An 18,297-nucleotide genomic window follows, 5' to 3' on the forward strand; every position below is an offset into this window, starting at 1 on the left:
TTAATTTAAGGTGAAGTGGAATTGAAGGTGTTGGGGTCACGGCTCCAGGCCTGAAGGTCACAGGCCTGAAGGTCACAGAGGTGAAGGTCACAGAGGTGAAGGTCACAGACGTGAAGAGTCATGATGAGTTGGAGGTACAAGAGGAAACAAGATAAATGTGCTGTATATTTAATATACATATTTGTATAGTCATACTATACTGGCTCACAGTGGATGTACAAAAATATCAATATATCATATATAATGATAATATCAATAACCGTTTCTTCTTACTAACAGGAAAGGATACCATATTTGTGGCATGTGACAGGAATCAAACTAGTATTGAATAAACTGACAATTAAACTCCACAGTTGTCATAATATTTTGTATCTCTTTTTCTTCTTTTTTTTAGCAGTTTCAAAACCATCAGGACTTTAAATGAAAGTTTTCCAGCCGTGATCCATTTTCTTCCAAACATCCAGAAGCCCTTTTCCGAGTTTTGTCACATTTCTGGAGTTAAAACCATTCATATATTTATTAAAATGTTTAAACTCAATTATTTTAAAGGAGGTGGAGAACACAAGACGCCCAAGGATTACAAACTGGTTGGGAACCAGTAGTGCAGAACTTCCTGCAGATTCTTCACTGGCGAGGTCTTTGCCTGCCATCTAGTGGTTGATACTCAGCGGCTGCATGTGAGAACTCAAAAATATCACAATCCCAAAACCCAGAAAGAAGCCAAACACCAAAACAGTCCGCAGTGCAAAAGAAGCCAACCTTTAATTTCTGTGAGAATCAGAATAAGTACCGTTGTGGGGACAACTTGCCGTTTGAAGCCAGGAAGGAAACAACAATGTGTGTGTAACTCAACATGTTTGTGTGTCTCCTGCGCCTCCACCTGCTCAGCTGGGAGGTGACGGAGCACAAGTAGAGAGCAGAGAACATTCAATCAACAGGAGCCAGGTCAGAGGAGACAAGGAAACGAGAAGGAAGCATCATAACAAACTGAATCCCTTTGTTTCTTCACTTGAAGTGAAACAGAGATAAGACACTTCTGTGTGAAGAGCTTTGGAGTTCATGTTCAGCCTGAGGCTCCATTGACCTTCAGCTCGACCCCTGTTACTGTAGATGTAGATTATTTATGAAATCAGGGAAAACAAAAAGTCCCTGATTGACGGAGCTGAGAGAGAAACACCAACATCGTGAGCACTGAGGTACAAAGTGTTCAACGCCTCCTTCCTCACACACACACACACAACCATGATGTGGCTGAGTTACACCTGTGGTTAGAAGACTTTTTATATAGTTTGTTGATTCAACCTGTGTCAGTTTCTGTCAGAGAGTTTATCGAGAGTGTTGACGTCTGTGAAGCTTCTGTTCAGGACACCTCCTTAAAACTCTGAGCGGGAAATTGCAGACTTGACTGAAGAGGTGCTTGAAATTGTGTTTTTTTTAATTTACTTTATCCCGTTTAGCTTCCAGATGGGTTTTCAGTCAGTCCGAGGGTTACAGGAAAATCACAATACATAAAAAAGTGTTTAAAGTCAACCTAACCTCCGGGAACACTGACCTGTAGCCGAGACGTTTGGAACTTGATGTGAAATATCTGCATTGTGTAAATCTGGTTCCCCGAGCACTTTAAAACAAAGGCCAGGAAACGTTTTTGAAGCTTTATGTTATTTAACGTTGAACAAATGTAATTTCCTCTGATGGTTTTTGAATAACTGATAATAAATTATATCGAATACAGTCTGGCACAACAAATATCTGCATATATGAGATGATGAGGTCTGTAAATCTCACCCGTCTGGTTCTGTGATCACTTTTAAACTTATGTCAGAAAATGTTATTTAAGTTTCCAACACTTTTTATTGTTCACGTTTTTGGATTGATTTGATTCATATAAACTAAATGAGACTGAAGAGGCCACACCGCTGCAGATAAAAAACAGTTTAACATCATATTTCTGTTTATATTATAGTTTTTAAAGCTGCGTTCAGTTCACATGTATTTAACCGTGAGCAGGGAGTGAACACGGCCTCCACACTTTATCGAGCTGGAGACTCCGGGTCCGGGTGTTTTCAGCGTTCCCACATTTTGAGTTCTGTTCATTTCTGGATGGTTTTGATCAAAATTATACCCGAGAGGCCAAATCACTGCAGATAAACAGTGGAAGCAACATTCTCTCCTCACTCTCCCACAGGAAAAGACAACCGGCTCATTTCCCCAAGAAGTCAAACAAATCTTTGTTGTTTTTTTAAGTTGAAGCTTTTGCAACATGTAAAGAAATATTTTAAAACCCAATAAGAGCAGATGTGTACGTTCAGGTCACATTTTGGCATCTGACAGCTGCACACGCGGAGCGACACGCTCACATAAATAAGAAGGTTGAATCTTCATAAAGGCCGGTCTGCATAGTAGTACACTCTTATCTATCGGTCACACGACAGCACATAATGATCTACGCTGCAGTCGCTTTGCACCGCAGCCACTTTACATCGCACACCCACACGTGTGCTTGGTTCTTACAGCAGATATACTACACAGGTTTCACACACAAAGCGTCAACAGTGGTTAAACAGTCGAGGGGATCCGCTCGCTACTGAGAGAAGAAAGAAAACAAAGCATTTGTGACGAGAGGATGAGATGAGAGGAAAGGAACCAAATACTGATGAAGAGGAATCAACAATCCTGTGAATATGAAACTGAAGAAGATTCTTCAGCCCACAAAACATCAACAAGACAAAAAACAACAAACTGATCTGATTCTACAAACAAATATTATCTGTGATACTGTTAAAAACACATGAACATTTCCCTTCTTCCCTGTGAACTAGATGGAGGCTTGGTTTTCATTGGTGTTAGTTAAGTTTGCAGGATTAAGTAAAAACAGTTTGTGGTGAAACTTGGTAGAAGGAGGCAGAATGTGGAAAGAACCCAATAAAGTTTGGTGCAAAACCCAGAGAAGCAACTGGATCCAGGCTATTTCTTTACATTTACACTTATATCTCAGATAATAATTCATGGATCTTAAAGAAAATAATTTGTAGGGCACTGATATTTATACACACAGATCCACATACATAATAAAGATCTATCAAATGTAAACATAGTTTTATAAAGGAGATTATGGGGCCTTGACAGAAGTTTCTAGTTTTGACTTAATCCAACAAACACCATCCTGCTGCGGAATCATTCACTCGTGAACCAAAATGAGTTGAAGTAACTTCTCCCGACCAATTTCACAATTTACTTTTGTTTGAGTTACAGCTACAGTGCCAGAAACGAGAAACTACATTTGTGAGCGGATTATAGATATTTCTGTTCTCAAAGGGAACCAGTGGACTGATTTTGAGAGATCAAAATAAATCCTTTGGGGGAAAAGATGTGGTTTGAAATGTCTGATTTCCTTGATACTGTTGGGATTTAAATTGTAGATTTGTGATCGTAACAGCAGGTGGACTTTCTCTTTTCAGAGAGCATAAAGTTTCCTTTCACAGACTGAAGATAAACCCAAACTGTGGAGAGAAACGAGCACCGTGCTGTGAGCAGTGCCGACGCGGTTCCACCGATGTCACCAGTAAAAACATTCACACGATGAAACCGAAAACAACAGGGCAGAGGTGGAGGAGAAAAAGTAAAGGTGGGTCAGAAGTGGAGGAGAAAGGCGACAACGATGAGGTCCTTTAAAGTTCAGATTGTATGAGCAGAGAAGCAGCACCTGTAGAAAAGAAGGCATGAGCAGAGCGAGGCGTTCGGCCACGGAGGAATCAGTGGATCAACGTCTGTTTGCATCCTTAGTGTTTTTTTCTGCCGACACAGCAACACGTGGACGTCCCGAGTCTCACAACAAGTCAAAGTTTTCTACAGCGAGAAACCAAAATTCATCTCGTGTGAAAAAACAGCCACAGAAGAGTCACGACGATCCCCGGTCAAGAGAGTCAAAGTTTTTGAGTAGATGGCAAAGCCCCCTGGTCCTTTTTAACCCAGTGAAGTTCAGACGGGCTGAAAGATTCCATCCACTGCTGCAGTCTGGTCAGTGGGGGGGGGGGGGGGGGGCTGCCAAAGACTTCTTCTTCTCCTTTTCCGAACAAACTGAGTCGGCTCCACAGCTGCAGACCCGAGTCAAGAGGCGCTCAGAGAAGTTATTTGAGATCTGCTTAAACCAGATTAGTTTCCAGATGGGTGTTTTTTTTAAGGGTTCGGGTTCAAATAAGTGTTTTAAAGTCAAACGAGCCTCAAAGAGAAGTGACTTTTAGATGTGTCACACTATGTGAAATATCTGCATGTATTGTGTAGTTTACACCGAATGATACCGAAGAGGCCAGAGTGTTTTGAATGACAAATTTCTGCGTATATTAGACGACAAGGGTCTAAAATCAGAGAAAATATGAAGCTGCACATTTAATATTTTTGGGGCAGTGCAACTTCAGAATCGTTCCTGATCTAGTTCCCGATCAGCGCGTCTCGACCCAGGTCTGCAGTGCATCGTCCTCTGATCGCCCCGGATGCTAAAACTTGGGCTGGTAAAGCGCCACGCGCCCACTGAGGCAGCCCGAGGCCAGCTGGCAGTGTGTGGGGGAGAACTTGGTGGTGAGCACCACGTCGCTGTGCGAGTAGATGGAGCGGATCTCCTTGAGGCAGCTGGTCTGGACGGGCAGGCAGTCCACCAGCTCGCCGCAGCGCTCGTCGAAGGCCAGCAGGCGGACGCCGTAGCCGTACGGCGAGCAGATGAGCCGGCCGTCCGGGCTGAAGCACAACTCCTTGATGTAGCCCCGCCCCACGTTGGCCTCCTCGATGTAGTGGGTGAGGCGGAGCGAGCAGCGGGGGGAGACCAGCGGGCGGGTGGGCGCTCCATCCTGGAACTCATACACACACGTCCACTGCAGAGAGAGAGAGGGGAAAAGATGGAGGATGTGGTCAGTGTCACACCAAGAAATAATCATGATGGTGTCACCGCTGAAAAAAAACACCATCTAAGAGAAGTTATGTTCAGTCCGACAGCAGCTGCCATGTTCCTCAAAGAAGCTACAGACGTCACGGCTCAGGTGAATTAATGCTGAGACTTCATACTCGATGAATACAGTTCGGATGCAGCTCCTATACTGCACCACCAGGGGTCAACGGAGGTCATAAATTGCCCATTGTGTCTATTAAATAAGAAGAGAGAGATGTGCATATCTGTAAAGGAGCTCAGAGATAATGAGCTAAGGTTTCTCACCTCCTGGTCGTCCATGTTGCTGGAGCAGCGGATGAGCGCGGCCCAGCCCTTTGGGTGGAGCTGCAGGGAGGTGATGCAGTTCCCTCTGTCCCTCTCTCCTGGGATCTCTGGAGTCAACACCTCCAGACTATTCCGGGGAGAAAGTCCTGTGAACGAGGGGGGGGGGGGGGGGGGGGGGTAGGGTTTAGATCGTTTCATAGTGTAGAGAACTCACTAGTTTCTCTGTTTCATCTTCCTGGTTGTCGCACCTTCTCTGTGAGGGTGGATCTTGCTGGAGTCATTTCCGTGGCGAGGAGTTCCAGCTGACCTGTGTGCCGACGAGCCGCCGTCTGCAGGATCACCACAAGGACAAAAGTCATTCCCATTGAATAGTGATGTGGCAATTCAATCCAATATCTGATCAACCAAACTTTCAAATGGAGAAAATCAAGCTTTTTGGCATTTATCAGAGCGTAGTCGACAAATATGAAAATAAGAGAATCCAAAAACTCGACCCTAGAACACCAGGTTAATGATTTCCTCGTTAGCTAATTGACTGATGAGTGTGTGAGGTTAACAAACAGGGATGGACTCAGTATTAACAGTGAAAAGTAGGAAAAGACAATATTGACATTAAGAGTAAAGCCACAAAATATGTAAGTAAAGAAAGTGTTAGTTGCAAACAGAGGCTGTGTTCTAACCGGAGGTGAGGGGGGTGCGTCGCGCCCGCAGCATCCGGTAGCTGCCCACCTCCAGGGACTGGGTGAGGTCCAGGTCGTGGAGGATGAGCAGGTACCCCGAGGACGTGGAGATGAGCATCTTGGAGCAGTCGGGCGTCAGACGCATCCTCATCAGGTAGCGGGTGTGGAAGAACTTTTTGTGCGGGCAGCCGTCCTCTGTAAACCTGCAGAGGAAAAACAATCACGAGACCAATGATCCACCGAGAGAATTCAGAGTTGTATTAAAAGGCAGAATAAATATTTATCCACTTCCAAAGTTGTAAAGTTATAGTTCTAATTTGATGGAGTGATGAAGGAAGAGATGTAGATGCAGAGTTTTATGTGCATGTGCTGCAGAATTACTTGACCATGGGAACATTTCACAGGTGGAAAACGGATGTTGTGATTTTGTCTTCAACAAAAACGATTATTTGATCATTCCACTTTTCCCCTTTAGACACTTTGACGCACAGTGTGTGAGGACCGACCTGTTAGTGTCCCACGTGATGACGTTGCCGTCGAAGCCCGACGTGACGAGCAGCCGCGTGTTGGTGTCGTACTCGATGTTCTTCACCCAGCTGGCGTGGCCGTGCAGAGAGCACACCTTTGCGTTCAGCTTGCGGAGATCCCACAATGCAATAGTGGTGTCGTCGGAGCAGGTGGCAAACAAGCGATTGTCCAAAAACCTGCAGGGGCACAGACAGATTTCCTCCTTTAGATTCTCTCTCTAGAATAAAAACGCATCTTGTTGTTGCACAGCTTCATCCTGCTCAGCTCCCTCCCTGCTGTGTTGAAGTGTGTGAGAAGCAGCATGTTGTGAACCCTCCTCTGATTGTTTACAAATGTCAGAAATGCACCTTATGTTGTTGACACAGTCCTCGTGGGCCTCCGTCAGGGTTTTGATGTGTTTGGAGGAGATGGGGTCAAACAGCAGGACCTCCGTCTGCTCGCAGGCCACAGTCAGCACCGACCTGCACACAGCAAACACAGAATCACACGTAAGAGAAGGAAGCAACAGATCCGGTTTGAATCAGCTGTTCACAGACAAATCAGGGTCTGTGTTTATAGGTTGGCTGATGTAACACTGATATAACAGCTGAATAAAGACTTCAGATGTGCATTGATATTATAATCTATGATATCGGAATCAGCTTCTTTTAAATGTCTTATTTGACATCATGCAACAGGTGCCATGAGGACGGACTGTCTCTGTGTGTTTGGTCCTGATGTCTCATGAGCAGCTCCTGATCCAGACTGGACTCAGCTTGACCTGGTTTGTCTGCAGGATTCATCTCCAGTTGTGTGCAGGAGTTATCTCCTGTTGTGTGCTCGCTCTCAGCCTGAGTGTGAGATGTGTTCACTTCTCAGGTCGTGTTCAGATTGACATGTGTTGGTCACAGTTTGTCCTTTAACACTCTTTGTCCTTCTGATGTCTCATCACTGATATTAACCAGTTCTCGTGGACGTGTGAAGGGATCCTGGTGTTGGACAGATTTAAGTGTGAGGACAAACAACAACAACAATAACAACAACACTCCCCAGCTGACTTCTCCAGGATCTCCACATTTCATTGATTTCCCAGTAAAAGCAGAAACCCTGCGGTCCTCCGGGTGAGAGGCCTCAGCCCGTCTTACCCGTCCGGGGAGTACTCCAGGTTGAACACTGCTCCGTGGGTCTGGGTGCTCAGGTTCACGGACTCCGTGGCCGGGTTCATGGAGCAGTACAGACTGGTCATTGTCCTGAAGTTGTCTCTGGCTGGGTCTACAAACAACCCTCGCCTGATAGTCCTGCTCCGCAGCCAGGAGAACACGCTGTCCGCCCCGCTGCTCCCCGGCTGCGGCGCGGTGCTCGGCGGGCAAGGGGGCTCCTGCGCGCCGGGCGCCGGGGACCCTGCGCCACCGCCGCCGCCCCCGCGCTCGCTTCGCTCCCCTCGCTCCGGTCGCTCCTCGCTGCTCCGGGGCCGAGCCGGTGCCACCTCCCGGGGGATGTCATCATCATCCGAGTCGTCCGAGTCGTCCACGCCGGGGTTCAGCTCTTTGTCGCCGTCGGGCCTGTCCTGAGACTCGTCGGCGTCCTCGCTGGCGCCCTGCTGCTCCGAGCTCATTGTGGCCGCAGCCGTGTGGGTTTCGGGGGGCGCAGCGTCACGGCTCAGCGGAGAACAGCGCACTGACTCCGGTCAACATCCGAGCACGAACCCGCGGCTTCCTCCGCTGCTTTAAGGCGCCATGACGGTGGATTAACGGCACGAGTTTAATCACACAAATTATATTTTGATGCTTTATCGCCGCGCGTCAAGTTAAACCCACTCGGACACACATACCGCCGGAGACGTTCAGATTGCACTTTCAACGTAAAACGATTTAACAAGAAAATAGCACGCGTTTGACTTGATTAAAAACAAAACACATACATAAATATTCAGTGGATTTTAAGCGCGTTTTATCAAATTTCTTCCGGGTTGAATTACATCTCAAGAAATCTTTTTTCATACATAAGTATTTTAATCTGAAGTTCTTAGGCGGAAGTTTGTTGTCTGCATTTATGTAACTTGATGATTTTCCTCCTCACCAAAACAAATGGGAAATAAAAAAGAAATTACGTATTTCCGGTTCCTGGCCCACTGTGGAGGCACCCTGAGGTTGAGTGCTGCCACCTGCTGGAAAAAACACGTAAGTTAATTCATGCATCACCTTATAATACCACTACTACTAATAACAATACTATTAATAAAAATAACAACAATACTACTAATAATACTAATAATAAAAAACTGTATTTATTCAGCACTGAGTTTACAAAGTGCTTTGATGGCTAAGCAAGAAAAGTAAATAAAAGAGAAATAAAAATCAGCAGGTGTCGGTGGTAGGAAACAAGGCAGTGTTCAAATTGAATGAATAAATATAGAGCTGTGAATGAACTGAAGACGAGAGCACATAAAAGCATTAATGTGGCAATATAAATAAACAGTTAAAATGAATAAAAGTCTATAAAAATTAGTTTTAAAGAAGTGATTTAAAAGAAGTCACTGACACTGTGAGTCTTATCTTCTCAGGTAAAGTTTCTAAAACCAAGAGGCCAGAAGGCAAAGGCACAGTCACCTTTAGTTTTCAACCTGGAGTGGATAAGATAAGATAAGATAAGATGAGATAAGATAAAATAAGATAAGATAAGATAAGATAAGATAATCCTTTATTAGTTCAACAATGGGAACATTTGCCATGTTACAGCACCTAGGCTCAACATTTTCATATTTATTATTTTTGTCCTCAAAATTGACATCGGTCAGTAATGTTAAGTCAAATACGATACTTAAGTGTAAGGACAATAATACCAAAGTTAAGTATTTATACAAAGTAAGAACAATTTGGGCAGTGTGAGGAAATGTACAGTGAATGGATTAGACATGCAGTGTTGTGTTGCACAGACAGAGTGAGAATTGCACAAGTTAAAAGTTAAACACGATAATTAAACAGCAACACTGTGGGACTGATGGTCTGTGCATGAATCATAATCACTCTGAAGTGGTGACTAAGAATCAGATAACCAGAGCACCATGGAAGAGGGTGTGCAATAAGTTGTCAGTAAACACTGGAGACTGGATTGTGCAAAGTTAAAGGGAAGTTAAAGAGTCACAGTCACAGGATGGGATCAATCAATAATGCTGCTTTTTGAGAGTCATGTGACCCAAGGCAGCGGCCAGGTCCATGATCCACATTTATTGTAACTGTCATAGATCAGCAGATGAAAATGGATGGAGTTTCACCAATCTTAATAGAATGCACATTTCATTAGTTGTGTGATACCAACTGAGAGTTAAACTCACTGATCTTACTATTGTCAACATTTGACATATATTTGCATTTCTGTCTCAAACTCTTTCTTCTGTTGTTTCCCTTCAAGTTCTCATCTGAAGTCGTAAAGCAGCTTGGAACCATGTTTGACAAGCTGCTGTATAAATCAAATGTATTACTTATTATTAATGTCATCCTAGCTGCAGTGCACTTAACAATCTGTATCCATCTCCAACACCTCTTCACAGTCAGGTCTGTAGGTTGCTAGGATCCTGTGAGCTGATGACATTCCTCTCAGTCAGTATATATTTATTTTCTTGGCACTGGTCTGAAATGATGATGTATCTTTAGGCTGTATTCAAATAAAGGGCCTGACGTGCCGGGACACTGGATCTGTAGGAGACGAGCAACTGGCCTCGAGGCTCAGCTTCATGAATGTGAGAGTAAATTACAGTGTGTGTGCAGTTTGCTTGTATGTTTGCATGCCTCGACACAGCGGCCCGAGTGTGTGACTGTGTGTGACTGTGACTGTGATCAGCCTTCGAGACAATTGCACATTTGCTTTGTCAACTTTTTTGCGGTGCGTAAAACTACAACAACAAAAAAACAACTAATAAATGTAATTAACTTCATGAGGAAAGCGTTTTGTTTTAATTGATTAATGAGCCCGATGACGGGGGGGGGGGGGGGGGGGCAAATGGGGCAGTCACTGGCTGACGCGTAATGCATGCATTCACGTGCACGCCCGACACATACATAAAGGCGAGCAAACGCTTCAACTCTTTAGGGGGCAGATGGCAAATATGTCCAGCACGCGGGATGCTGCGCTCCATCCCGGAGGAGCCGGCTGCGCGCTTTTACGCACGGCGGCACCGAGCTCATCCAGGAGGACCCCGAGGCTCCCTGCGCTCAGCCTGCTCCTCTCAGTGATGCTGCTCGCCCGGGTCCGGCCAGCAGCCGCTCATCCCCAGTGCCTGGACTTCGAGCCTCCGTTCCAGCCCCCCTGGCACCTGGAGTTCTGCAAGCAGTACGAGGAGTTCGGATGCTGCGACCAGCAGACGGACAACGCGATCGCGGAGAGATACTGGGACACAGTGGAGCAGCTGGAGGTGGAGGGTCAGGAGCTCTGCGCAGACATGCTGAAGGAAGTCATGTGTCAGGTAAGGGCTTTCTGTGGGATTCTGAAGATGATGTCGTGATGCATCATTATGTTTTCTGCCACCTGAAGTGTTGTTCCCACAAAATAGAACATTTCTTATTCTGCAAAAACCTTTTTTATATATGATAGACCTGTGTGTTTACCTTGAAATCCTAATGTACACTGTAAACTATTTAAAAATCATTGTCTACAACTATAGCTGGGTTCAGGTTAAAGCATAAAGTTACTTTTGTAAAAGGAAAAAAGTCTTGTGCAACTTTGGTTTAATTAGTTTTTAATTGAATCAACATTTATGATTCTGTCCTTTTTAATCTAAACTAAAGGTGAAACAGTTTAGAGGTGAAGATGTTGTCATACATCAATGTTCAGAATGACTTCACTGGAATGAGGTTATATTCTGACACCAGTAACGCTGCAGAGCCACATTTCAGCAGGTTGTGTGTGTGTTTGTGTGTGTGTGTGTGTGTGTGTGTGTGTGTGTGTGGTGGCCTCCTGCTGAAACACTCTTTTTAAAAACCAGACTTTCTGTGTCCTAACTGGACAGATCCATGCTTTAGAAAGTTTAGATTATTTTTTTGACATTTTTGACCTCGAGCCTCAGATTGATCTTCAGCTCCTGTGACACTCCGTCCTCTGTCATGTCTCCTGCGTGTCTCCTGCAGGAGTGCTCTCCTTACGCCGCCCACCTTTATGATGCCGAGGACCCGTACACACCCGTCAGAGAGCTGCCCGGCCTTTGCTTCGACTTCTGCACAGAATTTCATAGCAAATGTGGCCACGTGGTTAAATATCTCACTGAGAACAAGCGGCTGCAGGACACTGCTGAGCGGGACACGTCCACGTTCTGCACCCTGATGGACCTGTCGGACCAGGACTACTGCTATCCCAATGTGTTGAAGACCCAGGACCTCAACGGCAACCTGGGGCAGGTGGTGGAAGACCGCAAAGGGTGTCTCCAGCTGTGCCTGACCGAGGTGGCCAATGGTCTCAGGAACCCGGTCCTGATGCTGCACAGCGCCGATGAGACCCACCGGATGTTCATCGCCGAGCAGCTGGGCTTCGTGTGGGTCTACCTGCACGACGGCAGCCGGGTGGAGCAGCCTTTCCTCGACATGAGCGGGGAGGTGGTGACCACCCCCTGGCTGGGGGACGAGAGGGGTTTCCTGGGCATGGCGTTCCACCCCGAGTACCGGGTCAACGGACGCTTCTTCATCTACTACTCCATCGAGGTCAACAGCAAGGTGGAGAAGGTCCGGATCAGTGAGATGAAGGTGTCCGTTCACGACATGAACATGGCCGATCCTTATTCAGAGAGGTACGCACACGCAGCAGCTCCTTCTGCTCCTTGTCATGGCTTCCAAACTTGAACAGGTTTGAATGAACCAGCAGAACCATAAAGACTGTGTGTTTTCAGTCTTTGTGCTAAAATACATCAACCGTATTTGACCGGATCCTTTTTCTGAATCCAGGGTCATTCTAGAGATCGAGGAACCAGCGGCGAACCACAACGGAGGCCAGCTGCTGTTTGGCCTCGATGGATATCTGTACATCTTCACCGGCGATGGTGGAAAAGCCGGGGATCCGTTTGGGAAATACGGAAACGCTCAAAACAAGTAAGGTCACGATGTCTTTTCTCCAACATTTGAATTGTCAAGGTTTCGGTGAAATTATCTCTTCTACTTAGATTTGAACTTACAAACTCAACCTGTCATCCATTCCATCGTACGTCAACATGTCTCTAGAGCTCCATGTGTTGAATTTAGGAAATTAATATAATATTCATAATTATGTTTCTATTGAGAAACTAGTACTTGGATATTTAAATTGTTGGAATCTGCCGCCTCATCACTAAATTCTACACCTTTATCCGTTATCTATCATCAGCTGCTCATCCATTACTTTTAAATATTTAAGTGATGTATACGTTACTTCAAGCAAACTATTTTAACCATTTAACCAAAACATTTTACCTTGTATCTTAACAGTTCAAGTTTTTTTACAATCCAGCTACTAGGCTACTTCTCGCTAATTACGTTTAACCATTTTTGTTTTGCTGTTTTCAGTATTAAGCCAAAACCATGACTTTAAGCATACTTTTAATATTCAGCCTCATTTCAGCTAAGTTTGAACCATTACACGAAGAAAGAAACTTTAGCTGTTTAAACCACAAACAATAACTAGCGACCTGTCGGCTACTTCTATGTAACTGTTTTAACAATTGTTAGTATTCAACTGGTGCTGCATCCTGTTCCTTCCTACCCAGGAGTGCTCTGCTGGGTAAAGCACTGAGAATCGATGTGGACGTCAGTAGCTCCAGTGGGAGGCCGTACAGGATCCCAGCCGACAACCCGTTCATCCATGACCCCGGCGCCCGGCCGGAGGTGTATGCATACGGGGTCAGGAACATGTGGCGTTGCTCCGTGGACCGCGGAGACCCGGTGAGCCGCTACGGCAGGAGCAGGATCTTCTGCGGAGACGTCGGTCAGAACCGCTACGAGGAGATCGACATCATCGTGAGAGGAGGGAACTACGGCTGGAGGGCGAAGGAGGGATTCGAGTGCTTCGATCTGAAACTCTGCCACAACTCGTCGTTGAGTGAGTGTGTGTTCGAAAAGGCCAGAGCCACTTCTCGACCTGTGTGTTTTTCAGTCTGTTTCTCGATGCTCCAGGTTTGAGTTTGAACGTCTTTCTCTGCCTCAACAGAGGACGTCCTGCCGATATTTGCATACAGCCACCATGTTGGGAAGTCTGTGACGGGGGGGTATGTGTACAGAGGATGTGAATCACCCAATTTGAACGGCCTCTACCTCTTTGGAGACTTCATGAATGGGTGAGAGTGAAGCCGATCGGAGCCAAACACTTTACTCCAACGGTCACATTAAAAAGAAAAGTACATGTTTCTGTCAGGTTCTCAGCTTGTGGAGGAAAAGCCGACTTTATGTGTCAGTCTTTTTTGAATTTATGGGAAAATTAATGAAATCCAATCATGTCAGTTACTGGGAAGACTGGAAACAGGAAGCCAGGTTGTATTCAGACGTTAGAAACCCACTGCCAGAGCTCAGCAATCCGTTCCCAGTCTGTGGCTTCGTTTAGCAACAGGCAGACGATCGGTCCTCTCGTCAGGCAAGAACTCAAATGAGCCCATTTCCATAAATAGTTTTTAATTAATGATTCCTTTAGAAGTTGATGTGATGGAGATTTTTCTCGGCTCAGAAAACAAATGTCTCACTTCTAAATGATTAAAACATTCAGGTTTCTTCTCCTTCGTTTCAGAGGTGATTTCCTTTTCTTAAAATGTCATTTTAACACATTTTAATCTGTTCTCTTATTTAAATTAACAAGTTTTTACTTTGAGCTGCGTTTCTTGTGTGAAAGGTGCAACACAAATAGAGTTAAGTATTATTGTTATGATTATTATACTGTTTCCTGTCCTCTTTGCAGGAGGATAATGGCGTTAGAGGAGGATAAGACGACGGGAGTCTGGAAGGAAAGGAGTGTGTGTATGGGTGATAAGAAGACATGCTCCTTTCCCGGACTCATCAATCATCACCACAAGTTCATCATCTCGTTCGCTGAAGACGAAGCAGGTAACGATTCTCCCGCTGCCGTTAGCGCCTGGATTCCATCTTCAGCTGCTCACGTGCTTCCTGTGCTTCTTTCCTCAGGGGAACTTTATTTTCTGGCCACTTCGCACCCCAGCACCACGTCCCCCTCTGGAACCGTTTTCAAGTTCATGGATCCCTCCAGGTAGAGCGACAATGTCATCTTATCAATCTTTAATAAAATAGAATCAAAATCATTGATTTCTTTCAGTCCCACACGTTGTTCAAAACACAACAACTGTTTTTAATGAATGTCCACAGCTCCTTTGGTTTTTAAATCACACTTCACACCCTCCATGAGTCCAGAGATATGTAACGTCTGCTGATCACAGAGAAGTAAACCTTATTTAGAAGAAATCATCCCTTTCCACGCCAACCGTTTATTTGACTGTTTCCATATGTTCTATAAATGGTTAACAGAGCTTGTGAAAACGGTCATACTAAAGTCATTAAAAGAAAAATTGAGGATGAAAAGCAATATTTCCTTCCTCCAACATAAATTAGAGTCGAGGTTGTGACTTAATTTTGAGCTTTATTAGCGAATCTGAACTGGAAGGACTTTATCGTGGACCGGCTAACAAGCGTCATACGAGTGTTTTATAGTTCCAGAGGAGACGGTTCTTTGTTCTGTATTCAGCCTCCATATTGTTTAAATAAAAAATGCATAGCACAACCAAGGACGTTAATGACGTTAAAAAGCAGCGTGGCCAGCACATTGTGGGTTCATCGCTATGGGGAGGCAGCAGAGAGCTGTCGTGCATCTGACCGACACAAACCTGGTCTGCAGACAGTGGTGCAGTATTCACTATTAATTTGAGGGCACAAAATCAAGGTGGTTATGTGCACCTACATATACAGGTGCTAGTAGCTTTTAAAGTGAAGTGAGACTGTGTTCTGATTGGTTTGTAGCATGTGACGCCCCAAAACTCAACTGTGAGTAATTTTGAAATCATGTGACCGATGCTGCAACTTCTCTTTTCCTCCGTCCAACTAGCCAAAGTGGATTTGGACACGTCTCAGATGCTTTGGACCGTGCGCTGGGATCGTTAAAACTCAGCCATGAACCAGAATACACTGTTCTGGTCATGGCCACGCCACTTGAGGTGTTTTTTGGTCTCGTTCTACAACCAGGACAAATTACATGTTGTCCGAAAGCATTAAGTCTCCTCGTTCTATTTGTGCAGAACACTTTAGAGATCCCCACATCACGGCCACAGCTGTTCTCTATTTCCACGCAGCTTCTTGTCTTGTTGGTTGTTTGTGAAGCAGAAGTTTTTCACCACAAGAGTCTAACGAGCAAAGAGTCGTCACGCTGTGGTCCAATAAAGGTTTTATTCTGGAGACACAAAGCCAACAACTTGAGTCGTTTTCTGTGGAAATGCTTGATTGCTTGATACCAGGGTTGTAACTTTATTTAAAAGATCAGTGACCTTTTTATTTTGGGGACATATTCTAAACAAACATGCTGGTGAATATGGTTCAAGGTTAAATTTCTACTTCTGCAGGAGAGCTCCTCCGGAGAAGTGCAAGCGGAAGCCGCTGCCAGTCAAAGTGAAGGGGAAGAGGCTTCCATTCGTGCCCAGGGAATGTGAGTTACCTCCGTTTGCACTTCAGATTCTCATCACCTCTTCTTCTTCCTACAGTCGACGTGTTATTATTTCATGGTGCGCACATACCAGACATGTTAAAGAAAGACTTTGACTGAGCTTGTCAGACTAAGTGGAGTGAATTCAGTCATTTATACTTAAATACAAACACATTATGTACACAACATGTTATTGAGACAGTTTAGGGGAAAATTCCCTGTTGATTGTCCCGAGAAGAACCTGCTTTCAATTTAAAGTCCATATGCTGCAGAATTATAGAATGAGCTCATTTGTTCAGTAAAACTATAAAAAGCAGTTTCTCAGTATTTTAAACACTTGAGCCAAACATTCTACACAGCCTGAAAAAAGGCAACATAGTCGATGTGGCTGCGGAGCAAAACAGTAACGAATGACCTATGTGCCATTTCAGTGACGGTGCTGGAAACCAACGAAAAACCTACGAGGCCACCGCCTAAGAAGAAGAAGCTCATCACCAGACCCCCCCCGACGAGCCGCCGAGTAAAGTCTACCACGTCTCCAACGGAGGTGACGACCTCTGCTACGGAGGTGACGACCTCTGCAGCGGAGGTGACGACCTCTTTAACTGAGGTGACGACCTCTGCAACTGAGGCGACGACCTCTGCAGCGGAGGTGACGACCTCTGCAGCGGAGGTGACGACCTCTGCAGCCAGCGTTTCGACCTCTGCAGCGGAGGTGACGACCTCTTTAACTGAGGTGACGACCTCTGCAGCAGAGGTGACGACCTCTGCAGCGGAGGTGACGACCTCTTTAACTGAGGTGACGACCTCTGCAGCGGAGGTGACGACCTCTTTAACTGAGGTGACGACCTCTGCAGCGGAGGCGACGACCTCTGCAGCCAGCGTTTCGAGGTCAGCAGCGGAGGTGACGATGGCGAGCACTGTGGAGCTAAAGTTGAAATCACCTGAAAATAAAGCGTTGAAACAATGGAGGAAAAGCAAAATCACAAACAATCGGGAAGCCACAGCACAAAAGGAGAAGAACGCTCAGCGGCAGAAATCCAGGGAAGGGTCAAAGAAGACCAAGAAGGTAAAACCCGTCGTTAAGAAAGATAAAGTGAAACCAAAGGCCAAGCAAACTGCCACAGTCAATTCACAATCCAACAGTCAGAAGGCCTCCAGGAGGGTGAACGTTAACACCATGCACACGATGAAGAAGAAGAAGAAGGAGATGATTGCCCAGAGGAAAGCAGCACTGAGACAAATCAAGCTCGGGAAGAAAATCATAAAGATGAGAGACTCTGCAACAGAACTTCAGGCTTTCAGGAACAAAACAAACTTTAATGTCAAAGTTAACAGAACAACGAGAAACCCACTTCAGGTTAAAAGCAAGGAAGATACCAAAGCACTTTGAAACATTGTTTTTAATTTGTCTGAGTCTTTATTTTGATATTTGTTTGTGTGTTTCATTTTACAGGAATATTTTGATATTATGGGGAAAAGAGTCAATTTGATTTCTAGCCAAGGATTTGTTGATTGATTCCAGTAACAAACCAGTTCAATAAATATGGAGCCACAGCTAAACCCTGATGCAGGTTCCTCCACAGCTCATTAATGATCATGTCTTAACCTGTTTGTTTGATCCTGATGAAACTGATTCATAAAAACTACATTAAATCTTTGTGAGTCTGGAACAAGCTCCGCTGTAAAATCACACCTTTATGTTTTAACACTTTGCTTCCAAGAGAAATACAAACTCAACATGTGATGAATGATGAGTCAGCATCTGGATGGTTTCAAGCAAGGCTAAGCTAAGCTAAGCTAACGGTCTGCTGGCTGTGGCAAGTGTGAGTGCATTTCTCAGAAAGTTGAACTATTCCTTTAACTGATTCATGCAATTATGCAAGTAATGACACAGTTTCCTTTTACGTCTTATTTTTGACAGTCATAAAATGATTGGCCTGAGTTAAACACGGCCCCGTCTGTATTTAGAACGTATAAAATAGAAAAATAGACACATTAGAAAGTGTCCTGTCTCAGAAACGCTCTGTAATTAAACTGAACCGCTGATCATAACCGAAGCCACCGCCGCGGCTGCTCCTTACATAATGACTGCTGTAAAAGTCGAGCCGGCCTGACGGCGACCTCCCTGGTGCACGCCGGGCCCACGTTCACTCTCCTGATTCACCATCATCACATCTTCCTGAGGAGCGCAATGTATGAAAATGACATTTCATAACTTTGCAGCGTGGGTTATGATGAATGAAAGGTAACCCCATG

The 18,297-nt window shown here is 45.1% G+C and overlaps 2 protein-coding genes across 2 annotated transcripts; one reads left to right on the plus strand and one right to left on the minus strand.

Annotated features, from left to right (window-relative positions):
* Positions 1-738: 738 nt before the first annotated feature.
* On the minus strand, positions 739-8,197 carry wdr32 (WD repeat domain 32). The gene is made up of 7 exons (XM_062397754.1): positions 7,536-8,197; positions 6,759-6,872; positions 6,390-6,587; positions 5,884-6,086; positions 5,452-5,532; positions 5,204-5,349; positions 739-4,865 (listed from the first exon to the last, which is right to left on the minus strand). Exons 1-7 carry the CDS (start codon positions 8,003-8,005, stop codon positions 4,494-4,496), a joined length of 1,584 nt encoding a protein of 527 aa, XP_062253738.1. The 5' UTR covers positions 8,006-8,197; the 3' UTR covers positions 739-4,493.
* A 2,271-nt stretch (positions 8,198-10,468) lies between these two features.
* On the plus strand, positions 10,469-17,679 carry hhipl2 (HHIP-like 2). Its single transcript, XM_062397456.1, has 10 exons — positions 10,469-10,852; positions 11,514-12,166; positions 12,321-12,464; positions 13,115-13,446; positions 13,555-13,681; positions 14,293-14,438; positions 14,517-14,598; positions 15,959-16,041; positions 16,470-17,248; positions 17,348-17,679. The coding sequence occupies exons 1-10, from the start codon at positions 10,487-10,489 to the stop codon at positions 17,429-17,431; spliced, it is 2,796 nt and encodes a 931-aa protein (XP_062253440.1). The 5' UTR covers positions 10,469-10,486; the 3' UTR covers positions 17,432-17,679.
* The last annotated feature ends 618 nt before the right edge of the window (positions 17,680-18,297 follow it).

The sequence above is a fragment of the Platichthys flesus genome, chromosome 10, assembly GCF_949316205.1.
Source record: "Platichthys flesus chromosome 10, fPlaFle2.1, whole genome shotgun sequence".
Taxonomy (NCBI): domain Eukaryota; kingdom Metazoa; phylum Chordata; class Actinopteri; order Pleuronectiformes; family Pleuronectidae; genus Platichthys; species Platichthys flesus.

Coding starts and splice junctions, on each gene's coding strand:
- wdr32 (XM_062397754.1), bottom strand. CDS start 8,005: ATGAGCTCGGAGCAGCAGGGCGCCAGCGAGGACGCCGACGAGTCTCAG. Junction 6,588..6,758: donor GACTGTGTCAACAACATAAG/GTGCATTTCTGA, acceptor GTGCCCCTGCAG/GTTTTTGGACAATCGCTTGT. Junction 4,866..5,203: donor GCAACATGGACGACCAGGAG/GTGAGAAACCTT, acceptor CTCTCTCTGCAG/TGGACGTGTGTGTATGAGTT.
- hhipl2 (XM_062397456.1), top strand. CDS start 10,487: ATGGCAAATATGTCCAGCACGCGGGATGCTGCGCTCCATCCCGGAGGA. Junction 13,447..13,554: donor CTGCCACAACTCGTCGTTGA/GTGAGTGTGTGT, acceptor CTGCCTCAACAG/AGGACGTCCTGCCGATATTT. Junction 17,249..17,347: donor TGAAGAAGAAGAAGAAGGAG/ATGATTGCCCAG, acceptor GCTTTCAGGAAC/AAAACAAACTTTAATGTCAA.